Source organism: Zophobas morio, unplaced genomic scaffold, assembly GCF_036711695.1.
Source record: "Zophobas morio isolate AGI-343-1 ecotype UQ-CSIRO unplaced genomic scaffold, CSIRO_AGI_Zmor_V1 ptg000026l, whole genome shotgun sequence".
NCBI lineage: Eukaryota > Metazoa > Arthropoda > Insecta > Coleoptera > Tenebrionidae > Zophobas > Zophobas morio.
The window spans coordinates 8,080,913-8,102,089 of NW_026972131.1; the positions used below are offsets into that span (position 1 = coordinate 8,080,913).

Genomic DNA, 21,177 nt, shown 5'->3' on the forward strand with positions numbered 1-21,177 from the left:
ACGCTTCATTTATTTCACACAAACATGTTTGCGTTTGTATTATTGACATAACTTGTTTGCTGTTTGTTATATGTTGTATAACTGTATCTCACACAGAAAAGTTTAAATATTCTTGTACGCTGAGAAGTCAGACTTTATTTTCTTATGATCAGAACGTGTTTTTCTCGACGTGAGTGTTTACTAAAGCAAAATTTATAGAATTTGTATGCTGTAAAAAGCTAATCTGAAGAGTGGTGGAATGAAATTTGACAAGACATTCGGACAGGTTGATTTGGTTTTTACGTGTTAGGAGCACCTTTGAATTTTTTTCATTACGTTGGAATTACGACGTTACTGATATTTATTGTTAGTAAAAACCCTAACGTTTCTTGAAGGAAAAGAAAATGAGATTATGTAAGTTTTCTTAATAAAAAAAGAATTAGTGTTAAGTTGCCAAAGCCGTCAATATATTTAGTTGGAGAAATATTACTACTAGGAAATAGGAGATGGTTTTGATGTTCTCTAGCCTGAAAAATTTCGCCACACCATTGATGATTGATGAATTTATGAATGTATGGTCGTTGGAAACGTGCGCTTGTGTGACGTTGAATAATGGGTGGATGATTTAATTTATAGACACGACTACCTAAGTATTATTGGATAAGATATATATTTAGTAGTGGTACATATGGGAGAATTACGGGTACTGTGGACTTATTTAAGATTTTGGCTGTTTCGAAATGGATGGTGCTTGCGTATTGCTTGAGAAGGGATCGAATAGAACAATTTGATAAAACAGATAATTTCGTCGGTGGGAATTTTATTAAAGACAATCGAGAAGTTGAGTCCTTTGGACAGAAGATTAGTCTCAAACTGGGATAATTTACCCCGTTTTGAGCTTTTATGGATTTTGTGAAGGTGATGTTGAAGGTTTTTGAATGAGTTTGTTGTTAATAATTCGATGGTTGCTTTAGGCTTAGATTAGGTAATTTTGGTAAGGGTCCCCCCATCGTCGCCCGCAAAATCGGTTTCAGTGAGAAGAATTATTTTTTGTAACTATGCAATCCAAAGTACCGATCCACCTCAGGTACCGACCCAAAAACACGAGAGATTATGGTCACTGTAGGGAGTCCGTCATAAAATGTAAATCGGTAAACAACACCAGATAAGCTTATTTATTTTCAAATGAAGGGTACAGGGAAATAACCATCGAAATCCATTTGTATGTATTTTGAAAGAAATTGAGTTCAAAGTTTAAAATGCTGCGGAAAATAGATTGAGAAACCCAAAAGGTTCAGTTTAGCACAACTTTTTATTTTCTTTATAATGTTTTAAAAATATATAAAATAAACTGTTTATGCTCAAATATAATAGCAAAAAAAAAATTGGTGGAAAGTTGTTTCGACAGAACTTCCCTCGCACCTAAAATACAATGAAACATATCCAGCATTTTCGAGTTAAACTTTAGGTACACAATTTTGTTATGAAATCATCAACATTTTGCAAGGACACGTAAATCAATGTGGATTAGATTAAAAATAACAGTATTCCCAAAATTTCTGGGAAAATGGAGTGAGTCGTTCCTGATTTAATCAATAGAATAAATTGACTCATTCATTACTTTTTTTGAGCCACCAGGTATATAAGCAAATCTAAAAAATATGAATACAATGATAAATTACAAGTAAAAACTCATCATATTTTGCACATTTTTAGTAGAATTTATTCGGCAAAATTTTGAGACGACGTGATCAATTTATTTATTTTTCGATTTCTCAATTGTCCGATGTTTCAATGATACGATTTCGCAATTTTTCAACTTATCGATATTTTAATTTTTCAATTTTTAAAATTCTAGATTTTTCGATTTCTCGAGTTTTCAGTTCTTCTATGCATATTTCAGTTTTTCAATTTTCGGAATTCATTAAATTTCTGATTTTCCATTTTTTTTAATTTTTCGATTTTCCAGATTTTCGATGTTTCGATTTTTCAATTATACGATTTTTCAATTTCTCGATTTCTAAATTTTAGATTTTCCAATTTTAATTTTTTTTTTCATGTTTGGACTATTTATTATTGCTAAAAATAAAAGTAATAAATAACTACCAAAATTGTGACTAAAAATATGTAGAAATTAATAGAAAGTAGAGAACACATTGCTGCTAAAACATAAAAATAAGTGTACTTTCCCAAAAAAAATGTATGCAGGATTACTGTTCCACTAGTATTGCTAATATGAATCTTTAGTATCAAACGCAATGAAAGTATTAATTCGTAGTTAAACAAAAAAATAGTTGCGTGTCAAAATCGAATGAAACATGTGAGATGTGTGTAAACAAAAGCGTCTAAATAATAACTATTTCCCGCAGAATTTCTGGAGGCTTATAGAGTCGACATTGGCCTGAGCACGCTCCGGTGTGTGGATCATACAAGTTCTCGGGCGACGATGTATCTAACGAGGCAGTTGAAATACCTGACATGTCACAGTGCAAAAAGTATTCCTCAAAAAACTTTCAAATGTTGATGTTTTTTTAATCGAACAAAACACAACTGGCGAACGGAATAATCCAGAATGGTGCGCAGAAAAATCCTTTAGACTAACCGAACGTTATTTTGGTAAAATTTGCAAAATGAGAGAACAAGTAACACGGCTAATCCTACTGTACTGTGAAAAACATTTTACATCCCTGCAAATCTGGTTCAGCATGTACTCTCCCAAAATCTTTGCATAGAAAATGGAGCAAGGACAACTGAAGCATTTTGCAGTAACACCAAACTGACAATAAGACAATGCGGTTTGTACATTTTTAGCGGTATCGCCAGACGGCTTAATAAACAAAAACGCTATCGTAGAAATATATAAAATGTCCAATTTAAATAATGCTTAAGTCAACGAGATGATAAATTTTGGGAAAATAATATGATAGAGCCCTAGAAAAATTTTATTTATATGCCTTACTTCCGGAGAGAGTAGATTCTCGTTATTAAACAAGTCAACCCATTAGACAAATTGTAAAGAAAAAATTGTACAATTGAAATTTTTTATTTGCATTCGCATCATGTGTAGTTCATATAAATCTTTTGCCCTTCTAGTATAAACACACACAGGAATAAATAGTAATATTGAAATTGGTTTATTGGAGATATCACGTAAAAAACGTGCCTATAATACTCTACCTCATAGGTGGTGCGGAAAAGAGCATCAAAAAATAAATTCAAATAAATATGATTGTTAAGTTAAATAAGTGGTTAGTGAAGTGATGAGAATCGAAATCTTGTCAGTTTTGTGTATTGATTAATATATAAAATGACAAATTAATAAAAAATATTTGAATAATTTTTTGAAAGAAAATATTTTAGTAGATGTATAAAATTATAAAAATTTGCATACTTTTAAATCAAATTATGTCAGCAATGAAAGAAGTCGAGTTGTAAAAGAGTTTCAACAATATTGGTAAGCTAAGAGTATTTATGTGTTTTATGACGTAAAGTACCTGAACTGATTAGCTGAAAGGGTCGGTCGGCAAGGCTCCCTGCTGTGTAAAACTCAGCCATTTATTGAAAGGGATCTTTGTAAATAGAGTTGTCTGGTTTCACTTTATTTTAATTATTCAGTATTTTTTTAAAAAGCAAATATTTTGATACATATAAATTTGAAACAAAAACGACCGGGTCTTTCCCATAGAGTTCAATGTTGTCTTCGCACTGATATAAAAGTTGAAGGGAAAAATGCTCTCTTCTCGTCTAAAAATGCAATCTCCTTCGAAGAATGAACGATTAATTAACCACTAAACAATCACTTATTTTAAAAAATATTGTGTCTTCCCCAGTGATTTAGACATAATCTATCAATTGAAATGTCGATCTTTTTTTTGAAGTTGAAATTACGCCCGTAAAATGAAATTCTATTTAGCTCAATTTTCTGTCTGCTACTAAAGAGTGAGCAATGATTTTGGCTTAGAGTGTCATAGTTCTAAGCGCAGTGAATAAAGATTTTAAATTATAAAGTCTACTTCTCCTCTAGTTATTCCTCTCCATGAGGAATGTAGCAATAAACTCAGAGTTGAAAAAGTGTAAATATTTAATATCGAGAAAGTGATGTTTATAGTAAAAATTAGATCTGCATCATACAAGGACGCTATCCTTTCTGTGACTGTATCAACAGCTCTAGGTTTTTAAGGAAAGTACTTGTGTATTACGAATATCACGTAGATGATAAAACACTAACCAAATTTTGTCTAATCCCCCCCACCAACAATGTGATGACGTCATCTCAAAATTGTACCATAGTAAATGAGTTTTAAATTGTATAAAATAAGATAGTCCTACACGTGTAGTTTATTAATCCGTTTGAGTTTTTAGCCAAAACGTTTAGGTTTTTGGTAAAAAAAATCAAAGTTATAAAAACACATTTTGCAATTTAATTTTGAATCTGCAAACCGAACGCTTTGAAGATGTTTTAAAGTCATTATAAGCACAATAAATGTCTAATCAAATTATATTTGCTTATCCTCTCCAAAAAATATTGATGACGTCAGCTCAAAATTTTGTCGAATAAAATAAAACTACAGTCACGTTTCTTCAACACGATCAACGAGTCCTTAGAACGTTTTAACTCATCAAAGATTTCTTCCTCGATTAGATCATGAATTCTGAGATTGTGTATATTTGGATTTTGCATACTTGTTGGGTTGGAGTATGATGGATCTGATGAAATGTAGACACTGTTACAAAAGATGCTGAAAGCATTGACAATCTCCGAAGGTGTAGGAATTTCTTTATTGGTAAACTTCATACGTGCAGGAACCCTAGACTTTCCCTGTTTTGCCTGAACAAAAATCCAAAATTTTTTGGGGTCTGCAGAAATAGAAGATTGAATTTCATTCAGGTACTTAACATAGCTGCAATCAATCAAGTTGCGTTTTGTATTTACGAAACTTACTATGGTACAGGTTTTTCAATCGTATTGCCTCAATAATTTCCGAGTTGAACCAAATGGGACTGCAATGGGCTTTGTCTTCAAAATTGAACCTAAGAACTGACAACTCGAAAATTTCGTATAAAACTTGATAGAACTTTGTGCAGGCTTCTTCCACATAGGGTACACCTTCCATGAAAGAGCAGTCAACGGAAGATAGTAAATCATACAACATTTGAAAATTTGCTTTACTTTACTTTATTCATAATAAAATGTTGTACATTAGAAGTTGTGAAGTACTCTAAATGAATGTCTAAAGCAGGGTGGTGATCATTTTCTGCTACAACCGGTTCTTCACAACGAGTTACTGTGCATGAAATATTGGTGTATACAAGATCTAGGTGCGGTCAAGTTTATTATATATGTATGTTGTTATATTGCGAAAAGTTGTGAAAGTTTGAAGAATTTTGTAAATAAGATGGCAACTCTATTGTTTGGGTTGTCTATGAGATCGGGGACGTTAAAATCTCCTAGAATAATTGTGTTATCATTATGTGACTCATGCAAGTTGCTAAACATATCAAGGAATAGTTCATAGTCATGGAAGCTGGTAGCTGGTGGAACATAGACGGCAAATATATAAAAGACGGTGTCCTGTGAGACTGGAACTTTTAGGCTTAAAATATCAATAGATGGGATGGTGTTTGCAAAGTGTGAGAGATCTATTTGGGAACAGTTCATAGTATTAGAAGCTGGAAGGCAGCTGACAGTTTTTTCTTGCAATGGTAATACGCTGTGACCACTTTTCTTTTGCGCTGTGACTAGTATTATCCATGTTGATGACGTCGTCACCAATTTTTTGTTGATTAATTAAGAACGAGTAACCCCATTTTCTCGAAAATGTGAAGAATACGCACGTCTTTAAATAATAATGATAAAATAAGAACAATAATGTTCAGAACATTTTGTTCGATTGTGCGTTAATTAATAATTTTAGTCCTGTGTTTTGAGAAAACAAACTCATTCAAATCAAACTATTTTCTGATTGACATTCTTTCGATCTATAAACATAAGCAATTGAGCGTCAGATTGCTATTATCTAATGTTGAAGGACAAGGGTTGTTAGAGATGGATGATTTTAAGTTCAACATGGTGAATTGATGAGTCATCAGAATCTGACAACGGACTGTCAGTCAGTAGCGTAACGTGCACATTTCAAAAGGGGGTGGTTTTTAAATTTATAAAACATAAATTTAAGTGTAGTGGTCAACACGCCACGACGAATGCGGATGAATCTATTAGGCATTAATCTAAAGAGGTGCCACAAGGTGAACTTTTCTACCCATGGCAGGTAGAAAAGTTCAGTATGACAGAGAAACAATGACGGACGCTTCTGAGGGTGCGCCCATTCGAAAATGCTACATATGTTTCTTTGTACTTCAGGAGCGAGAGAACAATTTTTCTTGCTTAAGTACTGTTTTAGTAATTGGAAAGTGACTACCATAATATTTGCTAATTTCTAGTTGGCTGTTGAAAAAAACATCTAGTATGTAGCTCATGTGAAGAATGTACGACTTTGTTAAATTTCATTTGTTTCATTACGTAAAACTAACCCTTATTAATATTATTCTATAAAACTTACTTGCTTTTGCGTTCGTAAATGACAAGTTTCCGTAATGAAAGATAGTGACACCTTTAGTATATTGATTATTATGTCAACAAGACAAACTTGTATTACATTTCACATTTGCTAAATTAATTTAATGAAAACGGGTTGTAGTAAGTTAAAAGAGAATGATATTTAAATTGAACTTATTTACCGACATATGCTCATAAGAACAAAATGTTATAACTGCTTTGCTTTTGAGGCGAGTGACTGCGTTTGGCTTATTGAATTTTCAATAAATTTTCAGAATGTAATATCTCCATTGTTAAATTTTAAATATAACCTGTCCACAGCAAGCGCAGTTTTTTTTGAAAACAGTTTATTATCGTCTTCTTTTTAAAATTGTAATGAAATTATTCCTCACATTCTTTAATAATAAATAGGATCGCAGTTATATACCACTATTGTCAACCTATAAAACTCTATAAATCGTAGAACAAACTTTGACATTTTTAAACACATGTAATGAAAAATTTCACCAAAATAAAAAAAAAAGGTGATACTAAACTGTTTTCAAAAAACTGCACTTGTTAATAAGGAAATTTGCTGACGGGTCTTACATAAAATCTCATAACAATAAGTCTGTTAATAAAGGAGATATTACATTCTGAAAATGTATTGATAACCCCATAAGCGAATCCTCTTAAGAGAGACGAGTGAAATTTCCACCTAATGTTGCCTGCCAAACGTCACGTACTACGGATTTGCATGATAGTCTGTCTCATCGTATTGTTTGTATGAATATAGACGAACAAAACTTTTTACTTCAAATGCGGAAATAAAAGCTTGTGAATGAAATCAAAGCTCTCTCTAAAGAAGTATCCCGGATGAATACAGCATATCATTTATCTTAGAATACAAATGTACCATATATTCCAAAAACACATATTGAAGAATAAGTAGCGTAATGATGAAATAAAAGCTATTTGTGGTCGTATAGTCTGATTCTTGCCTTTTGACACACTAAAATTTGTTTTTCTACTTTGCGTCAATCATATTTTCATTATGAAACGCATAATATGCTTTTCACAATAATGACATTTAATTTTATTATAGCACCCAAAACCAGTAACTTTTTCCTTGATTATGTTGGCAACGTTATTATGCCGGCAGTCGAAAGGTGGTCGAAAATTGAAACCAAGTCAGTGAACATTGTTAATAAGTAGTAACTAGCCTAATTGAATATTTCCATCTATTTGTTCCCTTTTGTGTTAAATGATCACGAAAATGTTGATTTTGTTACCAATCGACCGAAGAAAATTCCTATTTGAAAATAACTTTTTTAGTATATTACACTCTTTCTATATGACGACTTGTGGCACTCATTCTAGTTGTCACAATAATCGTCTTATGAAATACGTGTAATAATGTACTATTATATTTTCTATTTTTGGTTTCCCAATTTGAATTTTTATAAACAAAACATCGCCTTTAACTTCTCTATTGTAGAGAGCTACTTTAACCGATTCGTTACGTCGGTAAGCTCCCAAGATGTTCGTTAAAGCGACAATCCGATAAACAAAAATAATTAATGGCTTAGCTTAAAAAAGAATAACAAAACGTTGCTTTTATGTTTCTGAAACGTATTGGTTAATATGTTCCCCAAAAACGACAGGTCCATATTATATGTTAAGTGTGTATCATTTCAAATTCTGAACTTCGTTTTTCGACATATTTTACAAACAAGCTAAATTTACATCTTCTGATACCTTTTTACTTTCTTTTCTCCTTCACAATCTTGTAAAATAATCACCTTATCCCTCCTCGGATTTCACATTTCACACGACCGCATTTGCAGGTTCCTGGAAATGCCGTCCTCGTTAGAATAAAAATTTATAATTATCAAAACAGCACAAAGCGAGTACGCAAACATGAGATATTACCATAATTGAATTTCTTTCTGTAAATTAGGTTTGTTTATGTGTTCATGTTGATGTAGTATTGACACATATCCTCTATTTTTTTGGAAACGCGACAAATTGGCAAAAATTATTTGTATAAATACATCAAAGCCTAAAAATATGTATTTGTGTACGAAGGTTACAATTTTGTTTTTTTGTTTTTGCGTGGGTTTTTATTATCACATGAACGCAGCTCAGGAACCAAAGATCCTGATTTATACCGACGACTATCGACGCTACGCACGTTTTATTAAATTATGCCCAATTTTTCTATATTAAATTTGTTCCATGCATTTTAATCAACAATTTCAATAACTGAACGCCAGTGAATGGATTTTATCGGCTGGATGCCCATCTATAGCCGGTCATTTTACGCCATTTTTGCTCGAGTAAAATTTATCAGCAGTTTCTATTTGACATTACATTGCTTCACAATTTAATTTCAATAACCTGTTGCGAATCTTTACCTATCATCATTTGAGATTAAATCCCACACGTTGCAAATAATGCCGAATTCAATTCCTGTTTTTTTAGCCAGCAACCAACCAATTGGAAAATAATATCGTCGATTATTGTGGCAAATGTGCAAAAAACTAACAAATCAAAATGAACGGAAACCGGATGCTTAATTAATTAATACATTAAATTGTTTCATTATTTGTTTATATTTATTTAGATATTCTTCATCATCAGTTTAAAAAAATGCATTACAAAAGCACAAAAAAATAGGGAATTAACGTGGGAATTGGTTTTTATTTTATAATATCTCCCCAGATCACTTTAAAGTTATTATTGAGTGATTCCTTTGTGGAGGTCGAAGGGGGCTATCGGCCAGTATTTTTTTCAAATCGTTGCATCGCGCTCATTCACTATAAAAAGATTTTAAAAATCGTATTTTGAAATTCGCGCCGGAGCCAATTTCCCGCGAAATGTTCCGTCGCACTGTCGAAGTTCGGCGATCGCGTCTTTGGATTAATCAGGCAAAATCCAAATGTCAAAGTGAAATTAGAAATTATTCTCAGCAATCAACGAACAACTCAAACTAAATTATTTTATCCAGTGTGATGATTATTGTAGGAGAAAATAAACGTAATAAATGCACAAATTGATCCATTCATTCGTCATACTGTGTGCGACCCCGTCAAACGAGCCATCTCGAACTACACTCAGGCCGTATCCAAAAAGCCCGAGATGAAGACTTCGAGCAGCTGGTCTTCCTCAAAACCCCATCGGCAGCATTGTGACATGTCCTGGGAGCCCGTCAAGCTAGGAATGTACTTGCGCTGTCTCAGTCAGTAATCACTGAACGACTCAAATTGAATTATTTTATCCAATATAACAATTATTGTAGGTCAATTTAAACGGAATAAATGCACAAAATATTTTATTAGGTTTCTCGGGTTTTTTGGATACGGCCTGTAGTTCGAGATGGCTCGTTTGACGATGCCACGGCAATATGTAATGCCTTACAAATTGCCATGACATACATATTAAGTTAATCTCAGAGTAATTTTGTTAAAAATTGCTCATATTTAATTTGAATAATTTGGCATCAACTAGCTTACGTATTTATGTTTCAAAGAATAGGAAAAATAATGAATTCTTCTATTACGTTAAATGACAGCATTGGCACGTTTTCCTACATGACCGTAGAATACATAAACGGTCCTATGAAAATTATCTAAGAATAATTTCTATGTTGAGCTTTCTAACCGTGTCTTTTCACGGTATAAAATAAACGGCAGCTAATATTTCTCTTTTGATGTTCATTTACTCCAAGCGTACAGCGTTAATTGTGTAATTTAATCAGTAGATACAACATACAAAGACGTAACATATACAAATGACTGCGGCTGAAGAGGAGTTATTGTTATAAAAATGTTTTAGAATTTTGATTAAACGTATTTTCCTAGAATTTGAATAATAATTGACACCTAGAATAATATTTACATTTTTTTGTTACAGGTGTTATAAGTGTTCGCAGTGATGAACTATAGTGACTATTATGAAAACATGAAGGACATACCAGGTGCCAGTGAGACCGTGCAAGACCACAGGAACTTACATGCGTGGTCTAATGCTACACAGGACAAACTGCCCATAAATATGCGTTTCAATGAAGGGCATCAGTTATCCATCATTGTGTACAGTATTTTGATGGTATTTTCAGCCATCGCAAACACGACAGTGTTAGTGTTGATAGTGAAAAGACGTAGAAAGACTCCATCTAGGATAAACACGATGTTAATGCATCTCGCTATTGCAGATTTACTGGTGAGTACGAAAGAAATCTTAAATTCTGCATAAAGTCGCTTAAAATAATGCAAAATACATATCCATCCTACGAAAGTGGACGGCTTGGAGGACATACGTTTACACATCTACTCTATACAGAATGTCCTAACGTTCTGGCTGCAGAAGATTGATTCTGGACTACTGATTTTTTCCGACACTGTAAATGCATTATTTTCAAACACAGGGTTGTTCACGAGATGCTGCATCCTTAAAAAATAATCATCAATAGATTTAATCAATAAGTAAATTGACTCATTCGTCTTTTGTTTGGGTCACCCTGTATGAACACTTCTAAAAAAATATGAATACTACGACAATTCACAAGTATAAAGTATTTTGCACATTTTTGTTAGGATCTATTCGGCAAAATTTTGAGACGACGTCCTAAATTTTTTGGAAGGGATAAACAGATATATTTTGATTAAAAGTTTACACAAATTTAAAGAGTCTGCTAGATTTCAGAGCATTCGACTTAGCGGTTTCTGATTTAATCAATGAAATAAATTGACTCATTCATTAATTTTTTTGACTCACCCTTTATGAGCAATTCTAAAAAAAATTTGAATGAAATAATAAACCACAAGCATAAATAGACTCATCATATTTTGCACATTAAATGTATAATTTATTTGACAAAATTTTGAGATGACGTTATCAGTTTTTAGAGGGATTGTAAACTGATCAATTTTGGTTAATGATTTACCATGTTTTTGTTGACCTTAATACATTTGCAAGGTAAAAACTCAACACGGATTCATAAACTACAAGTGGAGGAGTATGTATTTGTATAAAATAAGCGGTCCAGAGCCAGAAAAGGGAGACCTATGTTTTCGTACTCTAGAGGTCATGAAATGTCGAAAAAACAAAAAAAATTATGTGAGATGAAATAACTAAAGAAATTGTTATATACTACTATCTAAATTTTACTGCTCCAATTAATTTAATTACCACAAAAAAAGTTTAATACAACGCATATGAATTAGTAACGGCTCGGTTAGTTAAAAAACCGCTGAAATAATTAGTTCCAATGTTTTTGCAACTTTTCCGCCGGGTCTTAGACAAGTACTCCCCGAAACTACTAGACGGATGTTTTTGAAACTTTGTACGAATGTTAGGAATATCGTGTAGGTGGTAAAGCCCTAACCCAAATTTTTTTGACCATCTCATTGTTCCACAAAAATTTAAAATGGCAAATGTTATTTAAATTTTATAAAATAACGTGTTGAGTTCTTTACCTAGACGTTAGAAGGAAAATCAAAATTGAAAAAGATTTTGCAATTTAATTTTCCATAAATCCGAATGCTCTGAAATATTGCAAATATTTTAAGGTTACGGTAAGCGTGGTAAATAGTTAAGCCAAATTTATTCGTTTATCTTTGTCAAAAAATTTTGCTGAAAAATTCGTGTCTAAAACATGCAAAATACTGTGACTCTATACATTAATGAGGTAGTTTATTTTATTTACCAAATCAAGAACGGATCACTCTATTTTCCCGAGCGTAAAAACTCAACACGGATTTATAAACCGCAGGTGCAGCAACAACTTGTTTTATAAAATTTAAAAAGATTATCTATATAAATTTTGAAGATGTCATTCTGTTGTTGGTGGGGATGATTAACCAAATGTCGGTTAGCGTTTTACCATAAACGCGATATTTCTAACATATGTATGAAATTTGCCAACAATCGGTCGGGTAGTTTCGGAGATTATCTGTCTAATATAAATCGACACAGACAGACAGACAGACGGAAATGGGAACGTATTTTGTGTTAGTCTATAGGTCATGAAACATTGAGAAAACATGAAAGTAGCCAGTCGCCCGATGAACTCAAATACACTATTTTCTTTCCTTATACTCGGGAAGTAAACATTCATGATGAAGGATCTACATAAATATACTAGCACCCACACGTGGTTTTGCTCCTGTATTTTTGACAGTTTAGACATATAAATATCATAGTACAAACACGTTTTCTTACTGCTCATCTAGGCTATAGAACAAATCTAGGTAGTGTCCAAATTTCGTGTTTCTAACTTATTCAATTTTTTTTCTCATTCTTCTAATATGTCGATATGTTTCTTAACAAAGTAAAAAAATGGCAGCAACTATCAACTTTAAAGATAGAAAATACTTCGCAAGCAAAAACGGAAAAAAACAAAAAATAGAATAAGACGCGGTATCAAATTATAAGGTGTTGTATTTGAAAAAACTGCAATAACAACATTTGAAAACTCGAATATTTAAAGATGTTTTTATAAACACTCTGTATGCAAAAATTTCATTTCTGTGTTCAAAATATTGTAACACAGATGGTAAAAAAAAATGGTTGAAAGTTATTTAGACAGGACTTTCCCCACCAGTACAGTGCCACAAGTCCCACTTCTTTGAAAAATTAAATAAATTGACTCAGTCATTAATTTTTTGAGACACCCTGTATAAACAAATCAAAAAAATATTAAGGCAGTCACAAATCACAAGTATAGACTCATCATACTTTGCACATTTAAAATAGAATTTATTCAGCAACATTTTGAGGTGACGTTATCAATTTTTAGGTGGGATGAACAAATACATTTTGAACAAAAATTTACAATGCTTATGATAACTTTAAAACATCTCCAAGATTTCAAGGCATTCGGTTTTGTAGTTCCTGATTAAATCAATAAAATAAATTCACGCATTCATTAATTTTTTTGAGTCATCCTGTATATGCAAATCCAAAAAATATGAATGGAATGATAAATCACAAGTACAGACTGATCATATTTTGTACATTTTAGATAGGATTTATTCGGCAAACTTTTGAACTGACGTCATCAATTTTTTGGAGGGGATAAGTAGATATATTTTGATTAAAAATTCATCATGATTATCAGAACTGTAAACCATCTGCAAGATTTCAAAGCATTCGGTTGTGCAGATTCCAAATTAAAATCCAAGATGTTGTTTCAAAATTTTGATTTTTGTCAAAAATCTGGACGTTTCTGGTAAAAACTCAATTTGGAGTCATAAACTACATGTGTAGGACTATGTTATTTTATACGATTTAAAACCCAGTTACTATGTGCAATTTTGAAGTGACGTCATCACATTATTGGTGGGGACGATTAGGCAAATTTTAGTTATAGCGTTTTACCATCAACATGATATTCCTAATATAAATACAAAATTTTACAACAATCGGCGTAGTATTTTCGAAGAATATCTGTGTAATAAAAATCCGGGACGGCAAACAGACGGACAGACAGACAGACAGACAGACAGACAGACGGAAACGGGAGACCTACCTTTTCGTACTTTAAGGATCATGAAAATTCGAGAAAACATAAAAGAAGTAATAAACGGCAGTTTTAAAGCCAGACAAGAGGCTACTGAAAATATGTAAAAATATATAGGATATGTCTTTAAAAAAAACAAAGTTGTATGTTACGCTTTAAAAACAAAACATTGTGTATAGTTAAAAATAATTTGAAAATATAGTCCCTAAAAAACGTTCAGTTTTGCCCTTTGATTTTTTCTTCTATTTCTAATGATAATTAATGAGATATCGAGGAACGGTAACTACGTTGATGAGTCATTCAATCAGGAGTTCTGTCTTTTCTGTGTTCTACAAGACTATGGGGCCCCTAATGAACAGCGAAATAAAAATATTTAAAAATACGAGTATAATGAGTAAAGTATGAGTACATTGCAATTAGGGCTTACGTTTTATTAAAATAATTCTACCTGAAACACTTAATTAAAAAAACAAAATACAATAATTACCTGAATACATAAAATTAAAATATATACAATTACACATATTAGAAACTAGGCGACCCGGCAAACGTTGTTTTGGCATTTCTAGTGAAAATTTTGGTAGTTAAATCAAAAATTAAATTAAAATAAATACATATAAATATAATTCAATTAAATTATAAATTATACATAAAAATTTATCGTACGACAATGATTATATTCAATAGCCATTTTGCAACCCTATTGCGCATCTGTGGATGAAAGCAAAGATACTCATATCGTTATTAAAAAATGGGGGTTGGTGGTAGGAGGGTGAAAATTTAGGGTTATATGTATTTATTGATGCCAAATCTTAAAAAAATAAAAATAAAAAATGTTGTCTAAAAAATAAAAAAAAAAAATTTGGTGGGCCACCCTTATCAGTTAGGGGTATAAAAAATAGTTTACTAGACCTACCGAATATATACAAAAAATTTCATAAAAATCGGTCAAGCCGTTTCGGACGAGTTTGGTTACAAACATTGTGACACAAGAATTTTATCTTAGATTATTTTAGAACAAATTTCATTACCATAAAAAAGGTTATACCGAGTCGACCTTAAAAGGTAGACATATGCTGTCGCGGACTTTTTTTTAGAACTTTTAGAACGGAACAATTCCATCATACATGGTTTTTATGTAACTTTAACCGTTTAAGCAGCGTAAGCAACGTAAGCTGTCAAAGGAGGAATCATTTTCCTGTTTTTCGGATATTTTTCATTGCTGCTCCGCTCCTATTGATCGTAGCGTGATATATAGTCTATAACCTTCTTCGATAAATGGACTATCCAACACAAAAAGAGTTTTTGAATTCGAACAGTAGTTTCTGAGATTAGCGCGTTCAACCAAACAGACTCTTCAGCTTTATAATATAAGTAAGTATAGAAGTATAGAAGTATAGATAAAAATGCCCATTTTTTTAATCTCAAAATTGTTTTCTTCTTGCTTTCCAATGGGCACAAATTGATACAAAATTTGACACATCTAAACTTCTAGCAATTTGATTTCCAATTGAGAGATTCAGTGAAGATATTCTGCATTGGCCCATTGTGTTTCTTAAAAAATGTTTAGTCATTTTTAATTTCGAAAAAGATCTTTCCGCTGAAGATATTGTAAGAAAAGTGAAACATGCTGTGATAATTTCAATGAAACTAGTGCAGGTAGGTCATTCTCTAATAATTTCCCAGTCCTGTTTTTTTTCTACTTAAAAAATTAGTTGTAACATACATCAGAAATATTTTATTATTCCAAAAAGCACCACAAAATTAAAATAGTTTTGAAAATACGAAAGTTTTCATGAAACACAACCGTGAACACAACTGAAACTGAATTTTTTTCACGTCTTATTACAGCGTGGAGTTTCACTGTAGATCTGAGGACAAAATTTAAGTATTTTGTTGTCTTGTATCATAAATTAGTCATACTTTTGTCGGATAAAGATTGGTAATTTACTACATGGGATGTTAGATTTGCCACAATGGGATTGCGGCACAGGTTTATTAGAAACAGATGCTGCTGCATTTTCGACCGCCGGTGCCGGTCGCTAAAACCCGAGTTCATTGAGTCCAGCCCTTTGCAGCAAAAAATTCGTAAAAAGCAATGAACGATCGATCCTGGGATTACCCCACATTTTCGAATTTTTTATTTCGGGATGTAATTTGGGCAATAATAAAAAAAAATTTAATAAAAAAAAAATGTTCGTGTGACCGGACCGGGCCCCTTGAACCAGCGGGCCCGTGTTCCGTCGAACACAAGGAACACCGGTAGTTACGCCACTGAAAGGGTCTATAAATGATAGCTCGCAATATCTCTACAAAATTGTTAGGTTCAATTTATGACAAGATAGAGCTCACTTTCTACATTTTTTTTGACTTGTTTAATTTTTCATTGTAAAATAAAACTCTATGTAATAATATATTTTCTTATAAGTGAGAAAATTCTTTAATCTAAAAAAATTTCAATTGTCTAACGAGTGCTGGGTGTATGAGTTATTCATATTAGACACTGTGTAATTTAAGATGTAGTCCTAAATGTGTTCTATAAGAGCATGTCAAAGCATTTTTTCAGTAACTCACAGGGAATCTACTTATAATCTTCCACAGCCGGACTCTTGGGACACTCCGTATTTATACACCAAATATATACCTGCTTTCCTTAAAAGCCAGTACGAGATAAACAAATATTTCATTTATTTGTACATTGTGGAATTAAAACTCAACTGAGAGGATTTATTAACTCAGGAAGAATAGTATACCTAACCACCGACAATATTACTGTATGTGGATTTAAACACATTATCCCTATATCTGTGAAACACTTTAATCAATTGCGTAATTGTTTATTGAAAGATAATTTTTAGTAGTTAAACGTTTTTTCTAATTCAGTTACAATTACCAGGATTTCAAATTAAATCCTATTTTAACCGGTTTTTTGTCAATGTATTTAAAATTTTTAAATATCTAAGACTAGTTTATGTTGATATTCAAAAAATTGTTAACCATATAAAATTGTTGGTTCAGACATGTAAACGGCGGAGTAAATTTTTATACCATGTAAATTGTGGCAGATAAAATCCGGTGCACCTGAACTCCGGTCAGCAGCCCGAGATCCAATAATCCACCACACGAATTCCGGTCAAGAAATTTGAGCTTATCTGGGTGTACTAATCTCTTTCTGAATTCCGGACAGAGATTAGAATCTCTGCTTAAATTGACAGTATTATAAAAGTTTTATTCGCTAGATAAATTTACCGTCAGAATAATAATCAGTTGTTTTGTACACATTTATACATGAAACAGATGAATTTATTTGTAAAATAAAAGTATCTGCCAGTCACCGTTTTTCTTATTACGATGTAATATTACAATTTTCTGAATTAATAATTCTAATATACCCTATGTGTCAGTCTATAAAAGTTTAATGAATTTATAAAAATGTATATATACGAGAATATTAGGATGTGCGGTAGAACAATAACTAATTAAATCTAGAACGGAAAGACTCGCATGTGTTAGTTGTTCTTAAAGGAGACGCTGTCTTTTGGGCTCATGCGAACTCTGTCGTCTTCGGGCTTATTTGGCATTAAATCTTCGACAAAACAATCACCAACTTCGTCAGGCGGCAAGAACATTAATCCGGAAGTGTAACGAAGCCAGATTCCAATTTCAGGTGTTTCAGGTTGATTTTGAATTTTTCTCCACCTATAAAAGAAACAGAAAATATAGCACACGAAAATATTACGATTTGAATTTCGATGTCGTTAACTGTCAAAAAATTTTCACCTCTGGACGTTTTACTTTCAATAGATGTTAGTAACTTCTGGGTTTCTCTGATATTTGTAGGCAATTTTGGATCGAATTTGACAATTTTGGGTGAATAGTTCATGTTATTTCGAATGTATTGACAATCCTTTGCAGCAAATGTATTTACAGTTCCATTTTGACTTTGAATTTTCATATGTATCAACTTTGAAGATTTATAGCAAAGTTCTTCTACAGCTTTACGCTTAATGGTAATAAAAGGTCCAATATAAACAGGTATAAGAGAAAATAAGGTACCAGTCAAAAATTTTGCACCGCAGTTCGATCGCGGATTAGAAATGCACCGCAGTTCGAATAGGTCGACCACTAAAATATATATCTTCCTAGCTTTTCGCTCGCGTACACGATTCGTTGTGTAAAGTTTCAAGTAAAAATGTGTTGAAGAGCATTAATACAAAGTTTCAAGCAAAAATCGCCATAAAAATATTTTTCTTCATACAAATTTTGTCACCCCCTTTCATCTTCTTAGGGCTGGAATCTTGAAAAATGTGAAATACGTATTTCATTATTTGTATTGAAGAATATTAATACCAAGTTCCACGTAAAAATTTACAATAGAAATATTTTTCCCATACAAACTGCGCCACCACTTTTCACCCCCTTTGGGGTTAAGTCTTGGAAAATACATACGTGTTTCATTATTTGTGTTGAGGAGCATTAATATCAGGTTTTAAGTAAACATTATTACCATAAACATATGTTTTGCCATACACATCCATTTTCTATACAAATTTTATCACCCCTTTTGAAGAGGATGAATTTCGACAAATCCCTTCTTACACGATGCTTCCAATATAAAATGAACATTCTCTCCAAATTTCAAGTTTCTATCATTAGCAGTTTGGGCGTTGATAGGTCAGTCAATGGGGACATTGCCTTTTATATGTATAGATAATATAGATTATAAATATCCAAGAAACAGAATTCAGTATTAGTACTAACTTCATGTGCAACGTAATAATTTTAGAAAAGTGACAAATCCTGTATGAATCTTTAAACTTTAGTACTTAACTCATCAAGTCCAGTAACTGCGTAGCTGCATACCGCAGTAGTTTACATATACCTTTCTCGGATCCAGCAAAAGATCCGTCGCAGTTTATATGTAGAGATTAAAATATTTTTTCGGTCTGATGCAATTTACATTTGCTGTTACCAGTATATACTGATAAATTAATCTATATTGACTGTACATTAATACACTATAAATGAATATTGTATTGAAAATATGTTTCATAATCTGCTTTTGGCTTACGTATTTAAAATCTTTATAAAACGCCATTAAAATGTTACAGATTATAGTAGAACTTTTTAAACTTTGGCAAGATGTATACGTAGTATACGTTTCCGCCCCTGAAATGGTAAGAAGTGGGGGCATTATTTGCCTGTGTATGCATTTTATAATACCTTGCTGAAATTTAAAAAAATCTCTTGTATCAACTAACATACTGTTACGAAAGAAACCCATACGTAGCCCCAGTACGACACCTACGGGTCTTCTAGTATGTATGTGTTTATTTTGGTATGTACGGTGTTCGCTGACGAAAAGCCTGGAAGCGGAAGTTGCGATGAACAACCCAGAAAACCCTCGAAGCGGCGTTCTCGAGCCATCGAGAGGAACATATAGCTTTAAATAAAGGCCACCGTCGGGAACGATTATCATTCAGCCAGTTGAGTCAAGAGAATTGAGTTTGACTCGATTCTCTTGACTCAACTGACTTGAAGCAACTGCGCCGGAATTATTTTGTACATAATCGCTGTAATAGTTAGTCGTGTAAATTCGAGAAAGTAAGACATAAATTTCGTTGGATTTAAAAGTACATTTACGGGTAATTAGTAAACGAGAATGTCGTCCAAATATCCATAGTTCATTTATCTGTAAGGAAACTAATTATTTAACTATCTGGGTGGTTACATTGGACAAGTAATAATTTATGCAGACAGAACTAAACAGTTTTTTCCGGTAATTAAATTAATTGTGGCAGTAAAATTAAAATAGGTATATTTAAAATGTAAAAACAATAATAAATAATTATTTTCGTAGCAAAATGTTTTCTTTATTTCACTCAAAATCGACAATATAGTATTAAAATACATACGACTAGATATTTCAATCAAATTATGAAACACAAAATTGGAATTTATTCGATTCAAAATTAAATAAATTCTAAAATTTTCAAAAAAACAACTCCTCAATTTCTGCTCTGCAGCGCTTTTCTCTCACATCAATTCTCGTGAGTACCGCACAATTCAACTTTTTTTTCTTAGTTTCTGTTGTTGGTTTTCATTTTACTAATTCATTAACTTAAATTAAATACAAATTATATGTATGAGGACTACTTAATACAATATTTCTAGCAGACTGATTCTGATTTAATAATTGCTGACGCGTAACTACCCATTTATCCACTTTACTGTCTACCTTGGTTTTTATACTTTCGAGTTCTTATTGAGCTCCTCATTTAAAGATATTTTTTTATTGTCCGTCCCTATTTTTTTACTGCTCTTAATTTATCGACCAATATGTAATTAAACATAATGTATATTGAATATTTTCACATTGACCGAAGCTGTAAAATATGACTGCGCTTTTAAATCATAACCTTTCTGTAATCAAGCATTGTTAATATTAGACGAACGTGCAAAACAAAATTTGTAGACAATTTAATTAAACATGCAATTTCTTCAATCTAAATACACTGACCTGCAAAAAAACGGCCATCCTAAAATATTTCGTAAAACCAAATTATATTTTAATTAGTGATTTAATTTATTCGTCTCTTTTTATAGCTAATGTGTATAGTCTATGTCTACACTGAATGGTTCCCTAAATCAAATAACAATCACTACATAAATGAATAATTTTTAAAGCGATTTTGTCAAATATTTCAGGGTGACCGGTTTTTTGGCGCTCAATATATTTTCACATTAATTAATTATGTATATGGAGTCAAATATACAACCGTTACTGTACGAACGAAATTAATTCCGCTTGTTTTCTTGCGTAGGAAGTTTATTTCAAAGCTTTTAACGTTTCATAATTTAAGAAAAGAAAATCTGCGATGAGAGTTTTCTACACAAACATAATAATAATAATAATCACCCATTTTTGCTTAGGAAGTGATTTTTCAATGCATATACAGGGTTATTCAGCTAAGATGACCCATTTGTGTTTTTAAACTAGGCAATCCATAATACCGATTCCACTTGAGCCTGGATTACAAAAAATGTTTCAAAACTGAATTGTATCAAAGTTTGCTTATATAAGTGTATAGAAACGTCAGTGTCAGAAAAATGCCTATGCATTCTTACGATAATAACG

At 32.1% G+C, this 21,177-nt stretch overlaps 1 protein-coding gene across 1 annotated transcript in view; it reads left to right on the forward strand.

Annotated features, from left to right (window-relative positions):
• The window catches only part of LOC135136558 (adipokinetic hormone/corazonin-related peptide receptor variant I-like), a 161,473-nt gene that overhangs the window by 82,790 nt on the left and 57,506 nt on the right, over positions 1–21,177 (forward strand). Inside the window, exon 2 of the mRNA XM_064065909.1 lies at positions 10,430–10,738. Within this exon, the coding sequence (XP_063921979.1) occupies positions 10,451–10,738 (288 nt within the window). The 5' untranslated portion in view covers positions 10,430–10,450. The remainder of the gene's footprint in view (positions 1–10,429; positions 10,739–21,177) is intronic.